Genomic DNA, 19498 nt, shown 5'->3' on the forward strand with positions numbered 1-19498 from the left:
CTAACGGGTCTTAGCGCATCCAATCTCACTCTCCATTCACAGGCAGGAGACTGAGGCCTGCAGAGATGGCCACTTGTGCAAGGCCAGCTAGCTTGTCAGAGACAGAGCCGAAGCCCAGTCTCCTGGTTCCCACTTCTGTCTGCAAAGCGCTTTACAGTTGACAGAGCTCTGCTGCCAACATCAACATCTCATCTGCCTCAAGAGGCAGCAGGGCAGGCGTTAGCGTCCATTTTACAGTAGACGAAGCGGAAGCTCAGCTGTCTGACTTCTGAACAGTGCCCTGGCCCCAACCCCAGTGACCAGCAAGTTGGGCTCTGCAGAGCCCTAACCATTTCCTGAGGGAAGACAGGCGCCTGCGGGCAGGGCTCTGGAGAGCTGAGCAGCCCCTGCTTTGGGCCTCAACCCTCTTTGGTCTCGCTTCTATGCTGAGGGCACCACGGAATGCAGACAGAGTGCTGTGGCCGGGGAAACGTTTGCACAGCATCAAGGGGTCTTTCGCTGACCTTACAGCACCTCAGGTGTATAGAACATTCACCTGTCATATCATCCACGCCCTCATCTGACTTGAGCCCCAGGCATCGGGTCAAGAGTACTAACTCCACTACTAGGTCAAGGTCCCTCCTCCCCTCCCTTTTCTGCTTCCCAGGAGCCGCTAGGAGGAGGTACTCACCTGGGACCCAGGCAGGTACTTGGGTAACACTGGTAGTGACCTGCACAGAAATGGGAGAAGGTCACTCTTGGCTCCTTTGTCATCCCCATGACATGCTTCCTTCCACCGCACTCACCCCTGCCTCCAGGCTTCCCATCCAACTCGCTCATTCACTTCTTCATTTATTCCAGGTATTGATGAGTTCTTACCACATGCTGCTAGGCACTTTACATCCACTGTCCTAATTAATCTGCTTAACTATCCTATGACAGCAGGTTGCCATGATTAAATGAGCCAATGTATGTAATGTGCCCAGCTCAGTGTCATACCAGCAAGTATTGTATCGATGTTATGACCTCAGATAAAGCAACAGATGCTCCAGAGGTTAATTAGCCTACCCAGGGTCCCAGGGCCAGTGGTGAAGCCGGGCCCCCAAGCCACTGCTGGTGTCCCTCACCACAGCCCAGGGGCAGAGGTAGATAAGTCATGGGAAACTTGGAGGAGAGTGGGCAGAGGATGACAGAGGGCTAGGAGCAGGGCTGGGCACTGTGAGGACACAGAAGTAGAACTTTGGCCTGGGAGGACAACCCGTGGTTCTCCAGGGAGAGAACAATCTCACTGCAGAAACAGAGCTTGGGGACAGTCAGCTGTGCAGGTTGGAGGCGCAGGGGACAGGGTAGGGATGGGCAGACTGGTGAAGGAAGAAACAATTCACTCTTCTGGAATGCTTTTCTAGGAGTACACTCAGTTGTTTACGGGGGAATCCTTGGCACAGGGAAGGGAGTGGGATCCCCCTTTCTCAGTAAAGTGGTTTGAGGCTATTCACAGCTCTGCTACCTTCCCAGGAGCCACTCACAGAGGGGACATGGAGGTTTAAGCAAATCAGGCTCAGGAAGTGGTTAATCTGGAATTAATCTGGAGCCACTTCTAGATTTCATCCACAGTGCTTGAGTGACAGCCAGGACCAACAAAACACACTCCTAGGTCCTTTCTGAAGGGGCCCAAGACCATCCCAAATGAGAGAACACTTGCACTGCAGCTGCTCAAGAAACAGGAGCTGTCGTTATTCCTTCCCTTAGGGTAAAGCGGGGTCTTTGCATCAACCCTCCCACTTCAGCATCTCTCCAAGTAAAGTCCTACACATACTCCATCCTTCTCTCTCTCCTCCCTCACAGGACATTGCCCTGCAGCCTCAGTGGCTATCAGGTCCCACTCTCTGCCACGCTTGCCCAGCTCACTGGTGGGAGGACTCACTCACCTGGCCGGTCTGAGAGTCACCTGGGAAGGAAAGGTGAGAGCATGAACTCCGGCAGGAGAGTCTGGCTGCCTTCTCCCCTCCCGCCACGGCCAGGCCTGGTCCAGTCTGTGACCTCCTGACCTTGTCCCCAGAGCAGCGGTCAGCAGCAGAGGGAGCCTGGACTCTTCCTACCTGTCTCTGCCCTCCCGCCATGATGGGACTGCCCACCACAGATCCCAGAATCCCAGGTCTGGAGGGCCCATGAGGTGGCTCCCGTGGTGAGAGGAAACCTCCTGCTTTCCTTTAAGGCCTCCGGTGACAGGAGTCCCACCTCCTCCAGGGCCAGTCCACCCTACTGGTCATAGCTGTAACCCTCCTCCTTGCACTGCCACCTCTGTGCTCCCAACCTCCGGGCCACCCCAGTCACTCCACTCCCGCCCTGGGCTATGGGCCAGGGGAACAGTTCTAGGAAGGAGAGGAGTTGCTCCTGGCTTGGCCAGTGTCTGGTTTCCATGACGACTGGGGCTCTGTCCAGACTTCCCTTCTGTCTGCTCCAGATTCCTGGAGCAACTTTGGCCACCACATAGTTGTCCCGGTCCTAATACGTCCTTGGCCTCCTGCACTCCATGCTACCTGTAACCTGAGCGTGCCTTCCGCATGGTTTCCCAAGGCACCTGCCAGGAGTGCCCCAAGCCCAGAGTCTTTCCAGCCCCATGCCTCCTGGGTCCAAGGCAGCTGAGCTGGAGTTAGTGGTCTAACTCTAAGGCCAGGGCAGGGGATCTAAAGCACTCAGACTCCCCAGGATCCACCTGTCAGCTCTTCAGGCCTTGCAGCAAGCACCCCAGAAGTTGCATGGCCAGGGGCAGGGGATGGAAAGACCTGATCTGCTGGGTTGGGGGGGCTGCCGCTGACCTCTCCCACCTCCACAACTCCCTGGGATGTGGGCACATCTTGACCCCATATGAGAGAGGAAGGGGGTGAGGGCTTGCTGTCATGCCAAGCCAAGAGAGCCGGTTCTCAGGGCTGGGTGCTGCTGCCCCACATTCCCTTTCCTAATGCCCCACAGATAGGATCCCACGGATCCAGGATAAACACCCAGTGGCCTATTGAGATGTAACCCGAGGAGGAAGAGGAATCCCTCAGGCACCCCCACAGCCCAGATACCCTTGTCAGGGATTGTCTCGGCCTCCAGCCAGGTGTCGGTGGCCGCCCGGAGTGGCTGCCTCTCTGCTGGCCCAGGCAGGGTCCGATTGCTCTTCTGCTCTTGCTCCCTCGAGGGCCTGGCCAGTTCCTCCTCCTCAGCCTTCCTCATGGACAGGCGGATGTCTGAGCTTGAGTAGGTGTAGCCATGGCCAGCAGGGCAGATCTCCTTGAAAGCCTCTGCAAGATCACAGCCAGAGGACAAGCTGAGAGACGCTGTTCTTGTAGGAAACCAGGACGCCCCCACCCCACTTTGGGGAATAAGGCAATTATGGCAGCAAGGAGAGGGGGACACCAGGATGGGGTAAGTGTTGAGCAGGAAGGAAGATTAAGGGTCTTCTGGCCTGAGGTTAGGTCCAGGTGGGGGAAAATGGCCACCGGCTTGGAGGAAGCCCCTTGGTGTCCAGAAGCGACACGGGGACAGAGGGTTACCTGTGCCAAGCAGGGGGCATTTCTCACACTTGCTGCCCCATGCTTTGCCCACTCGGCTGCAGCAGCATATTTGCTTGGTGATCCTCTGGGCCAAAGGCAGGGCACAGGTGCCGGGCCCCACTGACCGGTAGCACAGCCCCTGCTGCATGGAGACGGCCTTGTCCGCTGCAACAGACAGGGCAGGTGGGAATGGGCAGGGGGCCAGCGGGAGGGGAAAGTACAGGTGGGAGGCAATGAGTGGAGAAGCGGCCAGCCGCATGCATTCAAATTGGCCTGGCTTGTGCCTCAGTCTGGAAGTCTGGGGCCGTGAAAACGCTCACAAGAATGGCAGGAGGAATGGCTGCAGTGGAACACTTCAGCACTTCCTCATGTTACCTGTTTGAGGGGACCAATGACTCCCATGCCCACGTGGAGAACCCAAGAGCGGGAAATGGGGATGTAGCTGCTTGTGTCCAGGTGCCGAGTTTACAAGTGTTTAGAAAAGCCCAACATAGGCCTGGGGTGGAGTGTGGAGCAGTGTGCTCTGGGGACGACAGTCTCCTTGGGGAGATGAGATGAAGTGAGAACCAAAGGCCCGATGAGGAGCTTTGAGGACAGGGACCCTGTTTTGGTCATCTTTGTAACCCAGGCACCCAGCGCAGTGTCTGGTACATGCAGATGCTCAGTAAATGCTCGCTGGATCGATGGCTAGATCCACGAATCAAAACCATGTGGACCACAGTGAGTGTGAGCTATGCTGGGTTTAGAAAACACCACCACCACCGTTGTTCCCTTTCTTGTACTTTTGGAGTAAATATTAAAGACTATTCTCTCGTAAATTACCTCAGTGGAAGATGAGGAGGCCGTGCCACATTGGAAGAGACTGAAATCCTTAGAGGGCTGGATGAGGGGAAAAGGGGTAGGGGGAAGAGGACAACACTCGGAGATGAGAAATTGATGACCCTTGGGAAGTCCTGGTCAGGGCCCAGGACTCAGCAGACCAAGTTCAAATCCTGCTCACATGGCCTCCCTGGCCTTTATCTTCATGTGTAAAATAAGGATGTCAAGGATAATTCCACAGGTAGTGGACACTTATATTTCTGCCTGTCTGGCATCTACACCCCTATATTCTGGTAACAGCACCCTGGTTTTCCTATGGGATCCATCCCTTCCTCCAGTCTTGGTCCATGTCATTGGAATGGAGACTGACTCCACTTCCTAGCCGAAGGAATGTAGGTCATACCCCTGGTTGCAGTGATTGGGTCAGGAATGGGCGATTGACCAAGTAGGCCCAATGATAATAATCAGCTTTTCCTGGATTACTAGAAGAGAGTTGCTTTTTATTTTTCCATTATTTTTTAAATTGAGTTTGCAAGCTGGGAGAAGTAGGCCTGGAGTGTCTGGCGGCCACCTTTGAAGGAACTAGGAAACCAATACAGAAGAGACAGAGCAAGAGACATCTAAAGACACTGTGAGTGTCTGGATCCAGCCAAGCCTGAGGCTCACCTACCCCTGGACTTCCTGGTTGTGTGGACCAATTAATTATTTTTTGCTTACAGAGGTTTGAGTTGGGTTTCTGTCACTTGCAACCCAATGACTCCTGACTAATAAACCTCTTCACAGTGATTATGTGAAAATGCCTTGTCAAAGGTCGTGTGTTATGCATTGGTCAATTATTGGCCAGTCTATGAATCTGGGTCTCCAGGTGCAATCTCTGCCTTCAGCGGCCACTTCCTTTGGGAGACTGTAGGGAATGGCTCCATCCCTTTGAGCCCCAGGGTGGAAGTGACCCAATTGAGAATATCAGGAGGCTGCCCCACCACAGAAGGGCCCTTGTAGGCTGCTCCACTGGCCCTGGTCATGTCGCAGGGAGAAGGGCAAAGGTCAGAAATGAAGGGGAGAGGAACTTCGTGCCTGCCCCCTCCCACCTACAGGGAGATGAATCGTCAGAGAAGGCTGGAGGGGTTAACACCAGGGAGGGAGAAAAAATAAAGAACACCCAAGGGCCATCTCTGCCTCCCTGTATTAAGGATCTCTTTTAGGCACTAATAAATAAAAGTCACCTCCGATGTAAACATGCCCCCTGATAAAGGAACTTTAAGTGAGGTGGGGTGGGGGCAGAAGGAAGCGCTATATGCCCCTCACGGCCTTGATTACGTGTCTCTGTCACCAAGAAGTCTTCCTGAGAGCAGCCTGATGTTCCCTCACTCTCTGGGTGTCCCCTCTTAAGGCTCTTACTGTGTCCTCTCCCTGGAGACACTCACTGGGTCCAGTCTCTCCTGTTACATGGGGTGCTCCCTCTGGGTGGCGCTGGAGTCTTGCTCATCCTGTGGCCTCCTCAGACCCAGTACCTGTCGGTTTGCAGACTGAGGGCTTGGCCGGCCACAGAGAGCTCTGTGGAGGCGGGGGTGGCGGGCCTGAACTGGGCTGGCGCTTTGCAGAGGCCAGATGGGACTGGTTTTATTCAGCTCTGGTCAGGCCTCCCTGCCCAAGGAAAGCCCTGTCTGGGCCGCGGCGCCAGCTTTGCCATCTGCTGGGACTGCCAGTCTGGGCTTCTCCCAGCTGGAAACAGCTGCCTGTGTGTATATGCATGCACACACACGGACAGAATGCTAATATGACTCACAATACATGTGTGTTCATGAACTCAGAGACACATTCAGAACCACAGGGACCAGAGGACTATGAAAAGGCCCTGGGGCCAGGCAGGAGTGCCATTAATGCACAGACAGGGCCCTTAAGAAAGGTCTGCAGCTAAGTGACCCAGCTGCTAAGCTCAGGTGCTGGAAGAGGCAGCCACAGCTCAGCCAGACACTAGGGCAGAGACAAAACTGCACACCCTCCAAAGTAAATGAGGCAACAGATGGGGCAGAAAGGGTCAGAGCAAAAACAGAAGACTTAGATAATATTAATCCTTAACTTAGCAAAGCCCCCAAAGCAACGCCTAAAGCCAAAAGTGATGGAGTAACTGTCCCCATTCCAGCAGGAGGGCACAGATCAGGTTTTGTATGTTGGGCCCCATTCCAGGTTGAGTAGCAGACACTGGACCCTGGGTTGGGGCCTGGGCAAAATTTCTGCTCTGGGCCTAGCCCGTGGACCCTGAGGTCTCATCTTGCTTCCCAGTGTCCCCCACCCCTTGTCCCCACCAGCACTCACACACACAGCGGCTCCTCGACGGGTCCAGCATGAGGCCAGGTCTGCAGGTGCACAGGTAGCTGCCCCTGGTGTTCACGCACTCCGAGTCCTTGCACAGGCCCAGGGTCAAGCACTCGTTGATATCTGCAGGGTTGGAGGAGATGACCAAGCGCCCGCCCCTCCGAGGCCTGATGGAGGGGAGGGGCTGGGCCAGAGAGCTCCAAATACTAACAGGACAACAATAGGAGAGTTGCCATTTATTAAGTGTGGCCCCTCTCAGTTTCCTCATTTGTAAAAAGAAGATAATGATAATAACTACCGGAGGTAGGAGGATAAAACGAGGTAAAGCTGTAAATCACTTGGTCCAATAACTAGCAGGTGATAATGATCACAATATTAAGAGCCAAAGATTATTGAGTGCCAGGCACCATGCCAAGTCCTTTACATACGATACCTCATTTAATTCTCACAAATAATTTTATCAAGTGGGTCCACATGTCCCCTTTTTATAGGTGAGGAAACTGAGGCTCCAGGAGGAACTTGCCTAAAGTCACTCAGCTACTAAGTGGTGTGCTGGGACACAAACAGGGGAAGCAGATGGGGCACAGTTTGGCTTGGAGTGAGGAGAACGGGCTGCCCAGTCCCTCCTAGTCAGCCTTCTTTGAGAGGCCCCGAAGGACCTCTGCAGGGCCCAAGATCTGGGGAACATGTCGGCACTGAGCTGCAGGATGGAGGCACCCTGGAAGGGAAAAAGAGGCAGGAGGCTGGGGGCAGGCCCTGGGGCAGAGGGTTAGGAGGCACGTGTCCAGGCAGGCCTCATCATCCCCCTAGACCAGCGGACGCTCAGGATGTTCTTCCAACAAGGGAGCTACCATAGCTTCCTTTGTGATCTCAAAAATTTTTCACGCTGGAAACTTCTTCCTGCTGAATGGAAATCCAAAGCCTCACACTCTAAGCTCCAAGAAGTCGGGGCCCTCTTGGTGATGGCACGTTTGATGATGATCACAGCGGCAGGAAGGATGGTGAGCGTGACAGATTTGTGAGGGCACCCACCCCCAGCGGCAGGAGATGACACACAGCATCTCAGTGTCCTCAGAGCCACCTGCTCCCCCGCAGGCTTTAGGGAAACTGGTGCTGAGCACAGGAATGAAGGGGCTCAAAGAAGACCCAAATACTCCCCTTGGCAGGACACCCTATAGGGAGGGAGGCACCTGGGGAAATGCTGCTGAAATCTGGGAAGAGGAACTGATCCATTTGCCTCTAGACTATGACCAGAGCTATATGTCTAAATACCAAGCTGACTGGCCTCCCTTCTGCTTGAGAAGCCTCCGGGCTCCCCATCACCTCTTAGAGGGAGCCCCTAAACCCTCACACAGTATCCAAGGCCCACTCCCATTTTCCCAAATGGTGAGCTGGTGGCTCTGATGAGACACCGGGATACCTGGGTAATCTCCTGTGTGTACACAGACTATACTCCAGCCAGCTCAAGCTATTCCTTTGCTTATGCTGTTCCCTCCGCCTGGAATGCCCGCATCCCCTTTAGTGGGCCAACTCTACTCATTCTCTACGTCTGGGTCAGGTATCACCTGTTCTGGGAAGTGCCTCCACCATGGCATCCCATAGCATCAAGGGCACTTCTCTCATTGCGGGTAATCGTTCAGGTGTCTGTCTTCACCTAGGGCGGTGACTGTGTCTTACCCATCCCTGTGTGTTAGCACCTAACACAATGAATGCAGCTCATAGCAACACTCCAAAAATTACCCTGTGGACGTAGGAGAGAAGGATGGAGAGAGAGATGAGGGACGGCACACATGGGTGCAGAGGTGAGCAGGTCCCTTCCCAGATATTGAGACCATGGCCACAGATATGGGAAGAGGGAGGTTTCAGCGGCAGGGACTCCTGGGGAGGGCCCCTTGGCATCCTGTATCCCAAGGGCTCAGCGGAGGGAGGGCACAGAGCTCATTTGAGGTCCTGGGAATAATTTTAGTGCTCCAGATTGGGAAACCTGCCAGGAGGAGAGGTGCCTGGGGACAGTTTAGATATGAACAGCCCTACTGCACCCTCCAAGGGCAAAACTATAGACTTCTCTCAATGGCCACTGTCCACTAGGCCCTTGGCCCATTGCCCTTGAGGGAGGCTGACCCTGGCTGGGTCAGAGGCCTACCCTTTTACCTAGTCCAAGCACCTTATCCATGGTGCCAAGCCACCTCAGGGCTTCCTCAGACTCCTCTCTCCTGAGGAAGCCTCCAGGGGGAGGGTACCTAGGCGGCCATCTGGGTCAATCCCCTGCCTCTAACCCAGCTTCACCCAAAGCATGCCATATGCATAGTGATTTGTCCAGTTCTCAAAGCTCTCCAAAGGGGAAGCTGCCTCAGCTCCCCACGGACCTCTGCCAGCCCCAGGAGCCTCCCACTGGCTGGAAGGCCCTGCTTATATCACACCTATTGCCAGGCCCACAAGCAACAGGGACTCCCTGCTCAGAGCCTGACTCTGCTCAGTGGCAGCAGCTTCCCCCTCAATGAAGGCTTCTGGCCCCCTCGGTCATCCTGGTCCTACTCCCCACCCCCACTGGAATCACCTGTAGTGACAAAGCCATAGCTGAGCACCTCCTCCCACGCCCCCGTCCCAAGGTGCCCCTAGGCCTTGCCCCTCTGGGAGCTCTTTAATGCAGAGCACCCCAGGCCTCAGAGCTCCCCTCTTCCCGACCGCATATGCCTTCCCCTTTATCCCTCCTGACCGTGGGAGGGAGGTCTGAGCAGCTGAAGGTGCTTTGTTGGGGAAAGTCCACAGAGGTCCCCATCAACTCACGTTGACTTGATCTCCCACCCTGGAGTCAAAAGTCCTCCCATTTCAGGGAGATTGGCCCAAGAGGTGAGTGGATGTGCGGGGACTTGCGGGGGGGATACCTTCAGACAGCCCACATAGCCCTAGAGAGGCATCTGGTCCAGGTGGGGGTGGGTGGAGATGGGGAGGAGGGGACAGGCTTAGCTCCCAGGCCCTTTCTTAGCTCAGTCAATCACTATCCTCTGACTTCCTTAGGCCCCTGGAACCAGCAGCTCCCACAGCCCCCACAAACTGGGGCTTAGAAGTGCCAAGCAGAGATCACTCAAGTCACCGCTGCTCTGTCTGTCTGGGGATGGGGGGGAGGGTGTCGCTGCACCACCAGGACTCTGTCGTTTCCCCTCCCCAGGCCCAGCCCTGGCCTTGGTCATCCTTACCTTGGCAGTGAGTGAGGTTCAGTCTCTTGTACCCCTTGGGACACTCCAGTTGGCCATTTTCAATCACTGGGGAGGCTGAAGAGGGAAGATATAGACAGGTCTCACTGGAGGGCCCTTGGGCTCCTCTGTCACCCATGCTGGGAGGTGGGGTGCAGTCTGGATGTCCAGCCCACTCCGCAGCTGTGAGGCCCCATTCCCCCAAGCCATCACCCTGGGTAGCCATGCCTCCTTGGCCAAAATCCTGCCCTGGCTCTCACCAGGCTACTCTCAGTCCACCTGGCTCTTCCTAAAAATGACACTAAGTGACCACATATCTTGTGTATAATTTTATTATATACTGTAAATATTATATAATATCAATGTTATGTTATACAATAACACGTGATTGTACAAGTTTTATTTATTTAACTTTTTGTTTTTGAAGTAATTATACATTGGCAGGAAGTTGCAAAAAATAGTACACAGAGGTCCCCTGCGTCTATCCCAGTTTCTCCTAATGGTTACATCTTACATCACTATAGCTGTTTTATTAGTTTTTAAAGATCTGGATACAAGAATTCACAGTCTGGTTCTAAATTCAGTTTATTTTGATACTTGGTTTTAATGCTGCCATAGCTGACAAGGTATCTTCCATCAAGATGGAAAAAGCTCGTCATTAATTGACTTATAAAACCATGATATTCATTTTGCACTCACATTCACCAATCATGTGATGCTGTTGTTGAAGTTTGGCTAGTAAATTTCCGTCTTCCCTGAGGTCAGTTAGTTGTTCTTACCAATTTAAAATAAATTAGAAAATTCCAGTGTTTAAGTTTTTTAAGTGTGCAAATAGAGATGGCTTCCAGCAACAAATCATGCAATGATGGAACTGTTTCCAAACATCCATTTTCTCTCCGTGGCACAAGTGTCTTGAGAAGCAGTGTGGCTGGAAGTGTGTAGCAGACAAAACTGGGCAGATGTCTGAGTCCAGACTGACAACGAGGAAATAATTCTCAGTATTTTGGTGCTGACACACATCCTACCTTGATTTCACAACACTTCCTCTTACGTTAAAGAGGAAGAAAAATGTGCTTTAAAAAACCTATTTACATTAAATAAAAAGAGGAAAAACATCTCCATCACTTTGGAGGAACAAACTGGTATGCCAACTTCCAAATTAATGCTTTGAAGGGTTTTTTTTTCTGAAGGTTTTTTTTTTTCTTGAAAAGCTCTAGCAGGTAGCATACTACTGGCAGCCACCTGTCATCACAGAAAAAGGAAGTAAATGTGGAACGCTCAGTTTTTTTTAAAAAAAAGAATAACTTATCTTTAAGTTTGACAATTCCATGGCGAAGACATAGCCAGCAATTCTCAAGGTGTTCAAGGGATTTTTCACAGATGCTATTCCAATACAAAGTTCCATTAAGATACCATGTTACTTTAAAGGTCTTATTTTATAAAGTTAAGCACATGATAATTTCTATTAGCAACTTGTCTTCTTGCTTGACCTCTTTGTGGCAGTAGCTTGCTTGTGAATGCTGCAGTGAGGGAATTTTGCATGCTTTCTCTGTCTCCGTCACCTTACCAGCCACAGCATCAGCCGCTACACTTATATGGTTGTTTGGTAAAGTTTATTTTTATTCAAAAAGTCACTTATTGTCAAGAATATATGTCTTCTGGTTCATCCTTTCTTTAGTAGCTTACAAAGAGCTAGTTCATGTATTTTGTTGCTGAAATAGATTCTTGCAAATACCAAGAGATATGTTAGAAATATCAATACTTTCATCTAATTTTACAGCAAAGTTGGAGTGTCCTGGTGTTTTCCAAAGTTTTTCTAATTGAGATAGCTTTTACTCAATCATTAGCTACTATTTCTGGGCACATTATACACATAAGGCAAGGTTTGTTATTAAGGATAGTAGATACAAACTATTTAATATAGCTTTCCTGATCATTTCGATCCTGGGGTCCATTTGGGATCACTCTGAGAGGTCATTATTATTTTTACCTTGGAATACGGCTGATTATGTGTTAGAGGAGAAGTCTCAGCATTGCATTTTTTAATACAATTATGAAATTATGTTATTAATATTATTTTGAATCCTGTTTCCTTGCGAGAATTTTTTAGAGTCACTTCTCCCCTTGGCAAGGCTTGCTTTCGTTAAAACTAGACAACATAATTGAAAAATCTCCTAAATCAAGTATTGTTTTATGCCGTATGTTGTGACATCCCAAAGACAAACGTGAGGAGGTGCCACATTTTCTTGGAACTCCCACTCTTCCCTGAGGACACTTTGTGTGCCAAACACATGTGACAGTTTGACATACCGATCAAGTGAGGACATAAATTAGTAAGGCTTAAATTTTTTAAGATTTAAAAAATTGTAAATTGCAGTTGTAATATTTTTTCCTGCCACGGACAGTCTTGCTAAGGATTGGCATGTTGTTCCACCGTGGGAACTAGTCTCCAGCCTAAAAGGCCGCTGTGTGGAGATAAATGAGGATTCTGCAGATGCTGACACAGAGGCAGAAGGATGGGAGTGAGGCTGGCAAATGTGAGCACCCTTGGCCTGGGGCCCGGGAGTATGAACTGAGGACAGGAAAGAGGAAAGAAAGAGGAGAAGTTGTTTGGATAAACTCAGAAAGCAAGCTGATTAGATGCAACCCGGGAACATTACGAGGAGCAGAAGGCGGGAAAGAACGAGGCGAGGCTGCTGCCAGAGGGCAGAGGAACATTAACAACGGAACATCTGTGCCGTGCTGGGAGCTGCAAGGCCTTTGGTGCATGTTATCCTGTCTGCTTCTCACAACGATAACCCCGTAAGGCAGGGATCATTATCCCCATTTTACAGATTAGGAAAATGAAGCTCAGAGGGAGCCAAGTCAGAGTTGAACTCAAGCCTCTGGCTGCAAAGGCCACATCCCTTCCATCCACCCTGCTGCTGAGAGAGGGAGGGAGAGACGGGGAGACAGGAGCCAGGGCAGCATGGTGATGTCAGGAGGGAGAAGTTAGGCAGAAGGACCTTGCTTCTTTAATGAGCAGGAGCGGAGTGGCAGAGAGCTAGGATGTGAGCCGGGAGCAGGAACCAGCTGCTGGCACCTGCTTGTGAGAACCCGAGGAATGCGTAAACGGAGAGGAGCTGCGTTCATTCGTTAGTCTGGACACATGCTTTTTCTGTACAGTGATTCCCTCCTGAGAGGACTCAGCCCTCTCACGGGCCCAAAGAAAAACTGTCAGATGGGAAACCCTTTGTGAAGGCAGCTTCTAGAGAGAAATAAATTTCAAGGCCACTGTTCCTGGTGAAATTCCCTTTTGTGCCCACAAGTCCCACTCCCACCCCAAACCAGGGCCCTCAGAGTCCTTGCTCACACCTCACTGAGGCTGTCTCTAAGGGGCTGGTTCCCAGTTTCTGTAAGAACAAGTGCAGCATCCAATCCAGAAAAATCAGCCTAAATCTCTTTGGGGAAAGAAAGCCCAAGTATAGATGGCCACATGGAAGGGAGACGCCCTGGCTCGGGGTGAGAACTCACCACCCACCCACAGCTCTGTGTGAGATTTGGGCAGCCAGTGAGCCGTGTGAGTCACGGTGATGGGGGAGGGCAGCTGGCACCACCCCTGCCACCCACACCAGGCATGCCTCTCAGGTGCTCCCAACACCCACAGGACTTCTCTTGTCATAGCACTTAACATGCTGGGCTGTGATTGCCCGTTGCTTGTCCATCTCCCCCGATAAAGTGTAAGCTCTGTGAGGACAGGGACCTTGTCTTCTTCATCGTTGCTACGGAATAGTACAGGCACTCAATCTAAATGAAATGAATGATAATAGCAAGCACTAAAAGTGCGCTTACTATCGGCCAGGACCTATTATAAAGGCTTCACATGTAGTAACTTATTTAATCCTTATAACAGCCCTTGGAGATACTTACTAATATTATCCTCATTTTACAGATAAGCAAACTGAGGCACAGAGAAGTTAGGAAAGGTGCCCAAGGTCACCAGCTGGTGGATGGAGCTGGGACTATGAACCCAGGCAGTCTGCCTCCAGACGATAAATTCTGAACCATTCCTCTCTACTGCCTCCAAATAAATAAATGAATGAATTCACAATGAGCCTTAGGAGTTGTCTAGGCTAAGAATCCTCAAGTCTGGAGGCCACAGGGAGATGTCTGCCCAGCAGGAAGAGCATCACCCTACCTGGGAACCCTCCCCTCCCTTTTTTTTTTACAAGGGATCAGGAGAGTGAATGGGAAGAAAATAGGCAGGGATACCCAGAAGGAGGTCAGAAGAACCAGTCAGATGCTGGGTAAATGCTTCACAACGTATACAATGTATACAACCAAAGCGCCACACAGGATGGACAAACGAGACAGTGAAGGGCCCGTGCCACCCCTCAGGGCCCTCAGCCAGATCAAGGGTAAAACGAGGGACCGGAGAACAGAGAGAAGAGGACATGAGAGATCTGGAGAGAGGGGGTGGCTAAGCTGTGACTCCCACAGGTGCCTCAAGGAGAGACTTGGGGAGCTGCCCACCACCTTGCAGTTGGGACTCTTAGACCTCAGAAAGCTGAGGGTCAGCTGGGGTCAACCTGAACTCCAAGGAGTCTGAACATCACAAAATCGGCTAACACGCCTGACTTTCCTGGTGAGGAGACCCAGGGCTTGTGGGCCTGGAACTCAGGTCTTCTGCCCCTGACCTCAGCCCTGTCCACACACTGCCGCACCTCAGCCTGCTCACAGATGGTGAAGCAAGCAGGGGGCGCCTGGCTGCAGGCTACCCCCGCCCTGAGAACTCTCCCCTTTGGCTGCCGGGACTCCCAAAGAGGCCTCAACAAGGGCAAACTAATTGCTGGAGACAGTTTTGGCCCTGACTTCATGACAGAGCTCAGGGAGGAGATGGTGGAGACATATAGTTGGCCACTGGGCTGTTTACAAGCCATGCTGATCTCAGCCTGTGATGACAGATGGCCGCACCAGGGAGATGTGGAAGGTCCCCTGCCATACACCCCTCCGCCCAGAGAACAGACACACACAGACACCGGGATGAGGCTAAGCTCGACGCACAGGGGCACGTGAGCAGGCTGGAGCTGAACCCCCGATTTGCAAACCTCAGGCGGGTAAGCTGGAGAGAAACTTCCACTCCCCCAGAGCAGTGGGAAGAGTGTGGGTGCTAGGGCAGCTAGCCCTGCATCTAATTCCTGGCTCCACTCTGAGGAGCGGTGTGACCTGGGGCACATTTCTTATCCTCTTTCAGTGTTCCTTTTTTCATCTGTGGAAGTGGAGACAGAAACTCAGTTCATGGGTTGTTATGCGGATTAACTTTCCTGAAATAATCAGTGTCAGACTGAAGCTAGCAGGCAGCCTGGCACAGCCCCTGTAGATAGATGCTCCCCAGGGCTTAGTTCTCCGCTTCCTGCCTTCCTTCTTTTCTTCCTTGTCTCCTTCCTCCCTCCCTCCCTTCTTCCTTCTCTCCTTCCTTCCCTCTTCCTTCCTGCCTCCCTCCCTCCCTTCCTTCCTTCCTTATCTTCTTCCTTCCTTCCTTCTAGCAACATAGTCTTGAGGACAGCAAGCTGGCCTGCTGCCCCTCACTGGCTGGAGAGACTTGGGCAAGTCACTCAGCCTCTCTGAGCCTCAACTTTCTATCAGTAAAATGGGGATGACAATTCCTTCCTCAGGGGACTATTTTGAACACTAAACAAGCATGCAAAACTCTGAGCACAATCCTTGTCACATATTGGTAATTAGCATAATGTCCATTATTCCAGATTTTCCTCTTTGGTGAAGTCCTAAAGGACTCCTGCCATGAATTGGAAATTCCACCAAAGACGGGCTCTGACTGCTTCCTCAGGGCAGCATGAGAGCTGAACTGGGACTCTTGGTCACCACAAACAGCGAGGTGGAGAGGGGTCCACTCAGACCCCTGGCTCAGACAGGTGCCGCTCCATCCAACCCTACCCCACCCTCCCTGGAGCTCTCCAGGCCAGGGATGCCACATGTCAGTGACACTCCTGCTGGGGTAGGGAGGGCGCTGAGCTGAGGCACAATTCCCAGGAGGCTTTGAGTCCCTTGGAGAAAGCTCTCAAAACATCCCCAAGCCAAAGCAGCACTTTTTTCAGCCCAGCAACTAGAATTCTGAAAACCCCATTTCTTGAGGGCAGGAGACTGGGCGTCTCACCAGGAGTCCTGAGAACAGGAGCCCCACCCCAGCACAGCTGTTCCCCACCAGAGGTCCTCCAGTTGAGCAAATGCCTGATCCAAGGAGGCAGATGACAGAGGGGTTAGAAGTAGGGGTCTGGGTACCATAGACCTGGGGCTTCAGGCCTAATTTCCTCATCTGTAAAATGAAGATAGTAGCACCCAATTCCTGGAGATATTGTTAGGATACAACGAGACGAGAAAGCATGGTGCCTGGCCCCTATGAAGTGCTCTGCATAAACGGTTGCTAAGGACGACGGTGATGATAGTGATGTTGCTGTTGTGACTTGCCCTAGGGTTCTCTGCTCCAAACCTCGCCCAGTGCCCACATCACCCTCACACAGCCACCCTCCCCGGGGCTGGCATCACAGATCTGCGCCTGTCACACTCCTCGTGGAGTGCCACAGCAAAACCAAGCCAAGCCAAAGCTGTCTTTCTATTGAGGGTTTCAAATAAATTTTCAGACATATATATAAACCTGCAATCCCTCAACAATCAATTTCCTTCCCCAGTTCCTTCTACAAACCTGTCCTTAGTAGCCACACTTCTCATAGTGGGGAGCTCAGTATTTCCAGGCATACCCCATTATGGGCAGGGCAGCTGCAGTTTTTAATAAGCTGCTCCTGGTGCTCAGTTTCAAGTTGAGCTCTGCTTCCCAGAAGCACTCACTCATCGACTTTCGCCCTCCGGAATCACGGAACAGCCTACCTGCTTCTCCCTGGGACAATTCTTTCAGCTCATCTCTGTTAACTCAGGCCTGGGCTGCTGGGTGCTGCCCTGCCTGTCTGTTCAACCGAATCTTCTCGAGGGACGTTGTCCTCCACGCACACATAACTTAGGAAATACAATCCTGGGGTGCATCCTTCTGGCTGTGAAATGTCCTGATTTTTGTTGTCTTCAGGCAGGTACGGGCCTCCCCAGAATGATTACGGGGATCGTGGTCGGCTGAGAATCAGACACACTGTGGTTTGAATCCTAGCTTCACTTGTCCTAGCCCTGTGACCTTGACAAGGTCCTCAGCCTTCTCTGAACTTCATTCTCCTCATCTGTCAAATGGGTGTAAGGATCCTTACGTGGCAGGTGGTTGTGACGATGACATGAGATAATGCAGGTGACGAGCCCAGTAGAGTGTACGAGTTCAGTAACTGGGGCTATTATTGTTTCTAAGAGGGAAAGATGAGAATTCCTTGAAGGGGCCGAGCAAGAGAATCGGCTGTCCCTGGAGATACAGGGAGGGGCCTGGGTTCTGAGGTGAACTCGTCCCACACCAGGCAGACAGAAAGATGATCTGGTGGCAGACAGCTGGAGCCCACCACTGCGGGCGGCGAGCCGTGTGCTAGCCCTGCCTGTCCCAGCAAAGGGGCCTTGGGGTTGACACAGCCGGTGCCAAGCCAGATGGGGCAGCGGCCAACTTTCCAGTCAACCCAGATGTCTGTCTTTCTCAGACAAAAACTCAAAAATGTGACTTCAATCAAAGTGGCTTTTGAGAACCGGGTGCTCCCCAGACCCTGGCAGGGGGACTGCAGAAGGCCTGAGCTTAGACCTTTGACAACTCCCAAAAGGTCAGGAAGACGTGGCTCAGGCTGAGTCCTGGAGGGTCTGCTGCACCTGTCACTCAGAGTGAAGGGAGAAGGGGGAACCACAGGCTGGCCTAGATTGACTCCCTGAGCCATCTCCCTGAGAAAGAGGGCATTGAGGATTTTTCTGGAAGAAAGGGATTTGTCCGTGCCATGTAACTGAGGCTTCAGAACAGTCCCTTTCCATGTCAGAAATAGCAGCGCTCTGCAGGGACCTTCTCTGACAGTCCGGCACAGAGACTCAGAAGCCAGAAGGTGATTTAGAGGAATCCACGAAGTCACGTGGATCTCCAGCTGCTGGTTTTATTCCTCCCCTCACTCCCTGATCCTGCTAGACCACCTCTTTTGGGATAACAAAGCCCTTCCCTGAAGGGCACAGCCTTATTTTATCAGAGGAGAAATAGAGGCTCAGAGGGGCAAAGCCATGAGGCCTGAGAATGTTCTAGAACCCAGAAGTCCTGCCTGTCTAGCCCACTATTCCCAAACCCACCCCACAGCTGCCTTGTCTTCCTCTGACTCTGGTAAAGTAGCTAGCTTGTCATGCCTACTTAAAGAAACATCCCCCACCCTGGCCCCAGGCTCGGGCATGGAGCTAGGTGTCTGGCACTCTGTCAACAAAAACAAGTTTCCCCAGTGTCTTGCCCCTTCTGTATACAATGCCCAGCCGCACTATAATGCGTTTTAAATGTTTATGTTGCCCTGGTCTTTGTTATTTCTTGCTCAGGGTGCTGGAATGCTTGACATTCCAGGGTCTGCATCCTGGTGCCCAGCTTCCCGAGATGTGCTGAACACCAGTTGGGGAGGGGTGGTGGGAGGTGCCACCTGGGACAGGGAGGCTGAGTGTGCCGTGCTCCAGTAAATGCTGCTCCCTCTCTTGGCTCACCTGGATGTGCAGTTTCCTGGTTTGTTAAGCTCTTCCCCATCTCTTTGATTGGCCTACTCTAATAATTCTTCAGATCTCGTCTTGGGTGTCACCTCCTATAAGAAGTGTTCCCTGATCCACCGGTCTGAGCTAGGATCCCCTACTCTAGAGTGTACATATGTGCAGGTTGTGTACTGCACAAAAGCACCACATTTAAGGGAATCACTGGCATGCTAGATTTGTATACTGGTAAAGACTATTTTGAGCAAATGGAAGGGACACCTTTCTCTAATTTGCACAAAGGACGACAGGACCTATCAGTGGCCCCGGTTTTGCTGTCTGTGTTCCCACAGCACTTGGTACGTGTCTCGTTGCTGCACTAGCTCTCTTTTTTGGATGCCCACTACCTGTCTATGTCCCTTCTCCCCGACTAGACTGTAAGCTTGGAGAAGGAGGCACTGTTTTCACCTCATTCTCCACCGTGTGTCCAGGGCCTGCACACTAGGGCACTTTAAACTGCCCCATCAGTGTAAATATTTGTCTACTGGATAGAATGTGAGATATGAAGTCTCAAGTGTGGGCCTGACCCAGAAGGAGGAAGGAAAATCCACAGAAGAAAAGTGGCAAAACCATCTCTGGCCTGCTGGGGGAGATGCTGAGCAGCTGGCCCCCTCCTCCCAGTAGGGCAGTAGATCCATTCCCTTTTCCCTTTCTGGGGGGATAGTTTCTAATAATAATGATAACAGCTATGTTTATAGACCTAACGCTAAGCACAGGCATCCCCTCATTTACGCTCACAGCAGCCCTGTGAGGTGAGGCCCGGCACTATTTCTGTCTGCATTTTGCAGGTCAGACACAGAGCAGAGAGAGGTTGGCGTGCAGAGCTGGAAGTGGTACCTGCTCTGTGTTGGAGGCTCCAGTCCGGGAGCTTCATACCACCCTGTGCAGCTTCACCAAAAATTCCGTCCCGCTGTGAAACCGCCCACACTTATTTTCAGTTTGGAAAATATGGTCACTGCTCCACAGCTGAGTCTGAAG

The 19498-nt window shown here is 51.8% G+C and overlaps 1 protein-coding gene across 4 annotated transcripts in view; it reads right to left on the minus strand.

Annotated features, from left to right (window-relative positions):
- LTBP2 (latent transforming growth factor beta binding protein 2) overlaps positions 1 to 19498 on the minus strand; it is a 100021-nt gene that overhangs the window by 26443 nt on the left and 54080 nt on the right. For all 4 annotated transcript variants that reach the window (XM_070514066.1, XM_070514065.1, XM_044774011.2 and 1 more), the window contains exons 9-14: positions 9851 to 9925; positions 6654 to 6776; positions 3519 to 3683; positions 3051 to 3266; positions 1908 to 1927; positions 671 to 710 (exon numbers count right to left, since the gene is read on the minus strand). In XM_070514066.1, coding sequence (XP_070370167.1) covers positions 671 to 710; positions 1908 to 1927; positions 3051 to 3266; positions 3519 to 3683; positions 6654 to 6776; positions 9851 to 9925 — 639 coding nt within the window. The remainder of the gene's footprint in view (positions 1 to 670; positions 711 to 1907; positions 1928 to 3050; positions 3267 to 3518; positions 3684 to 6653; positions 6777 to 9850; positions 9926 to 19498) is intronic.

This window comes from Equus asinus, chromosome 7 (genome assembly GCF_041296235.1).
Source record: "Equus asinus isolate D_3611 breed Donkey chromosome 7, EquAss-T2T_v2, whole genome shotgun sequence".
Taxonomy (NCBI): Eukaryota; Metazoa; Chordata; class Mammalia; order Perissodactyla; family Equidae; genus Equus; species Equus asinus.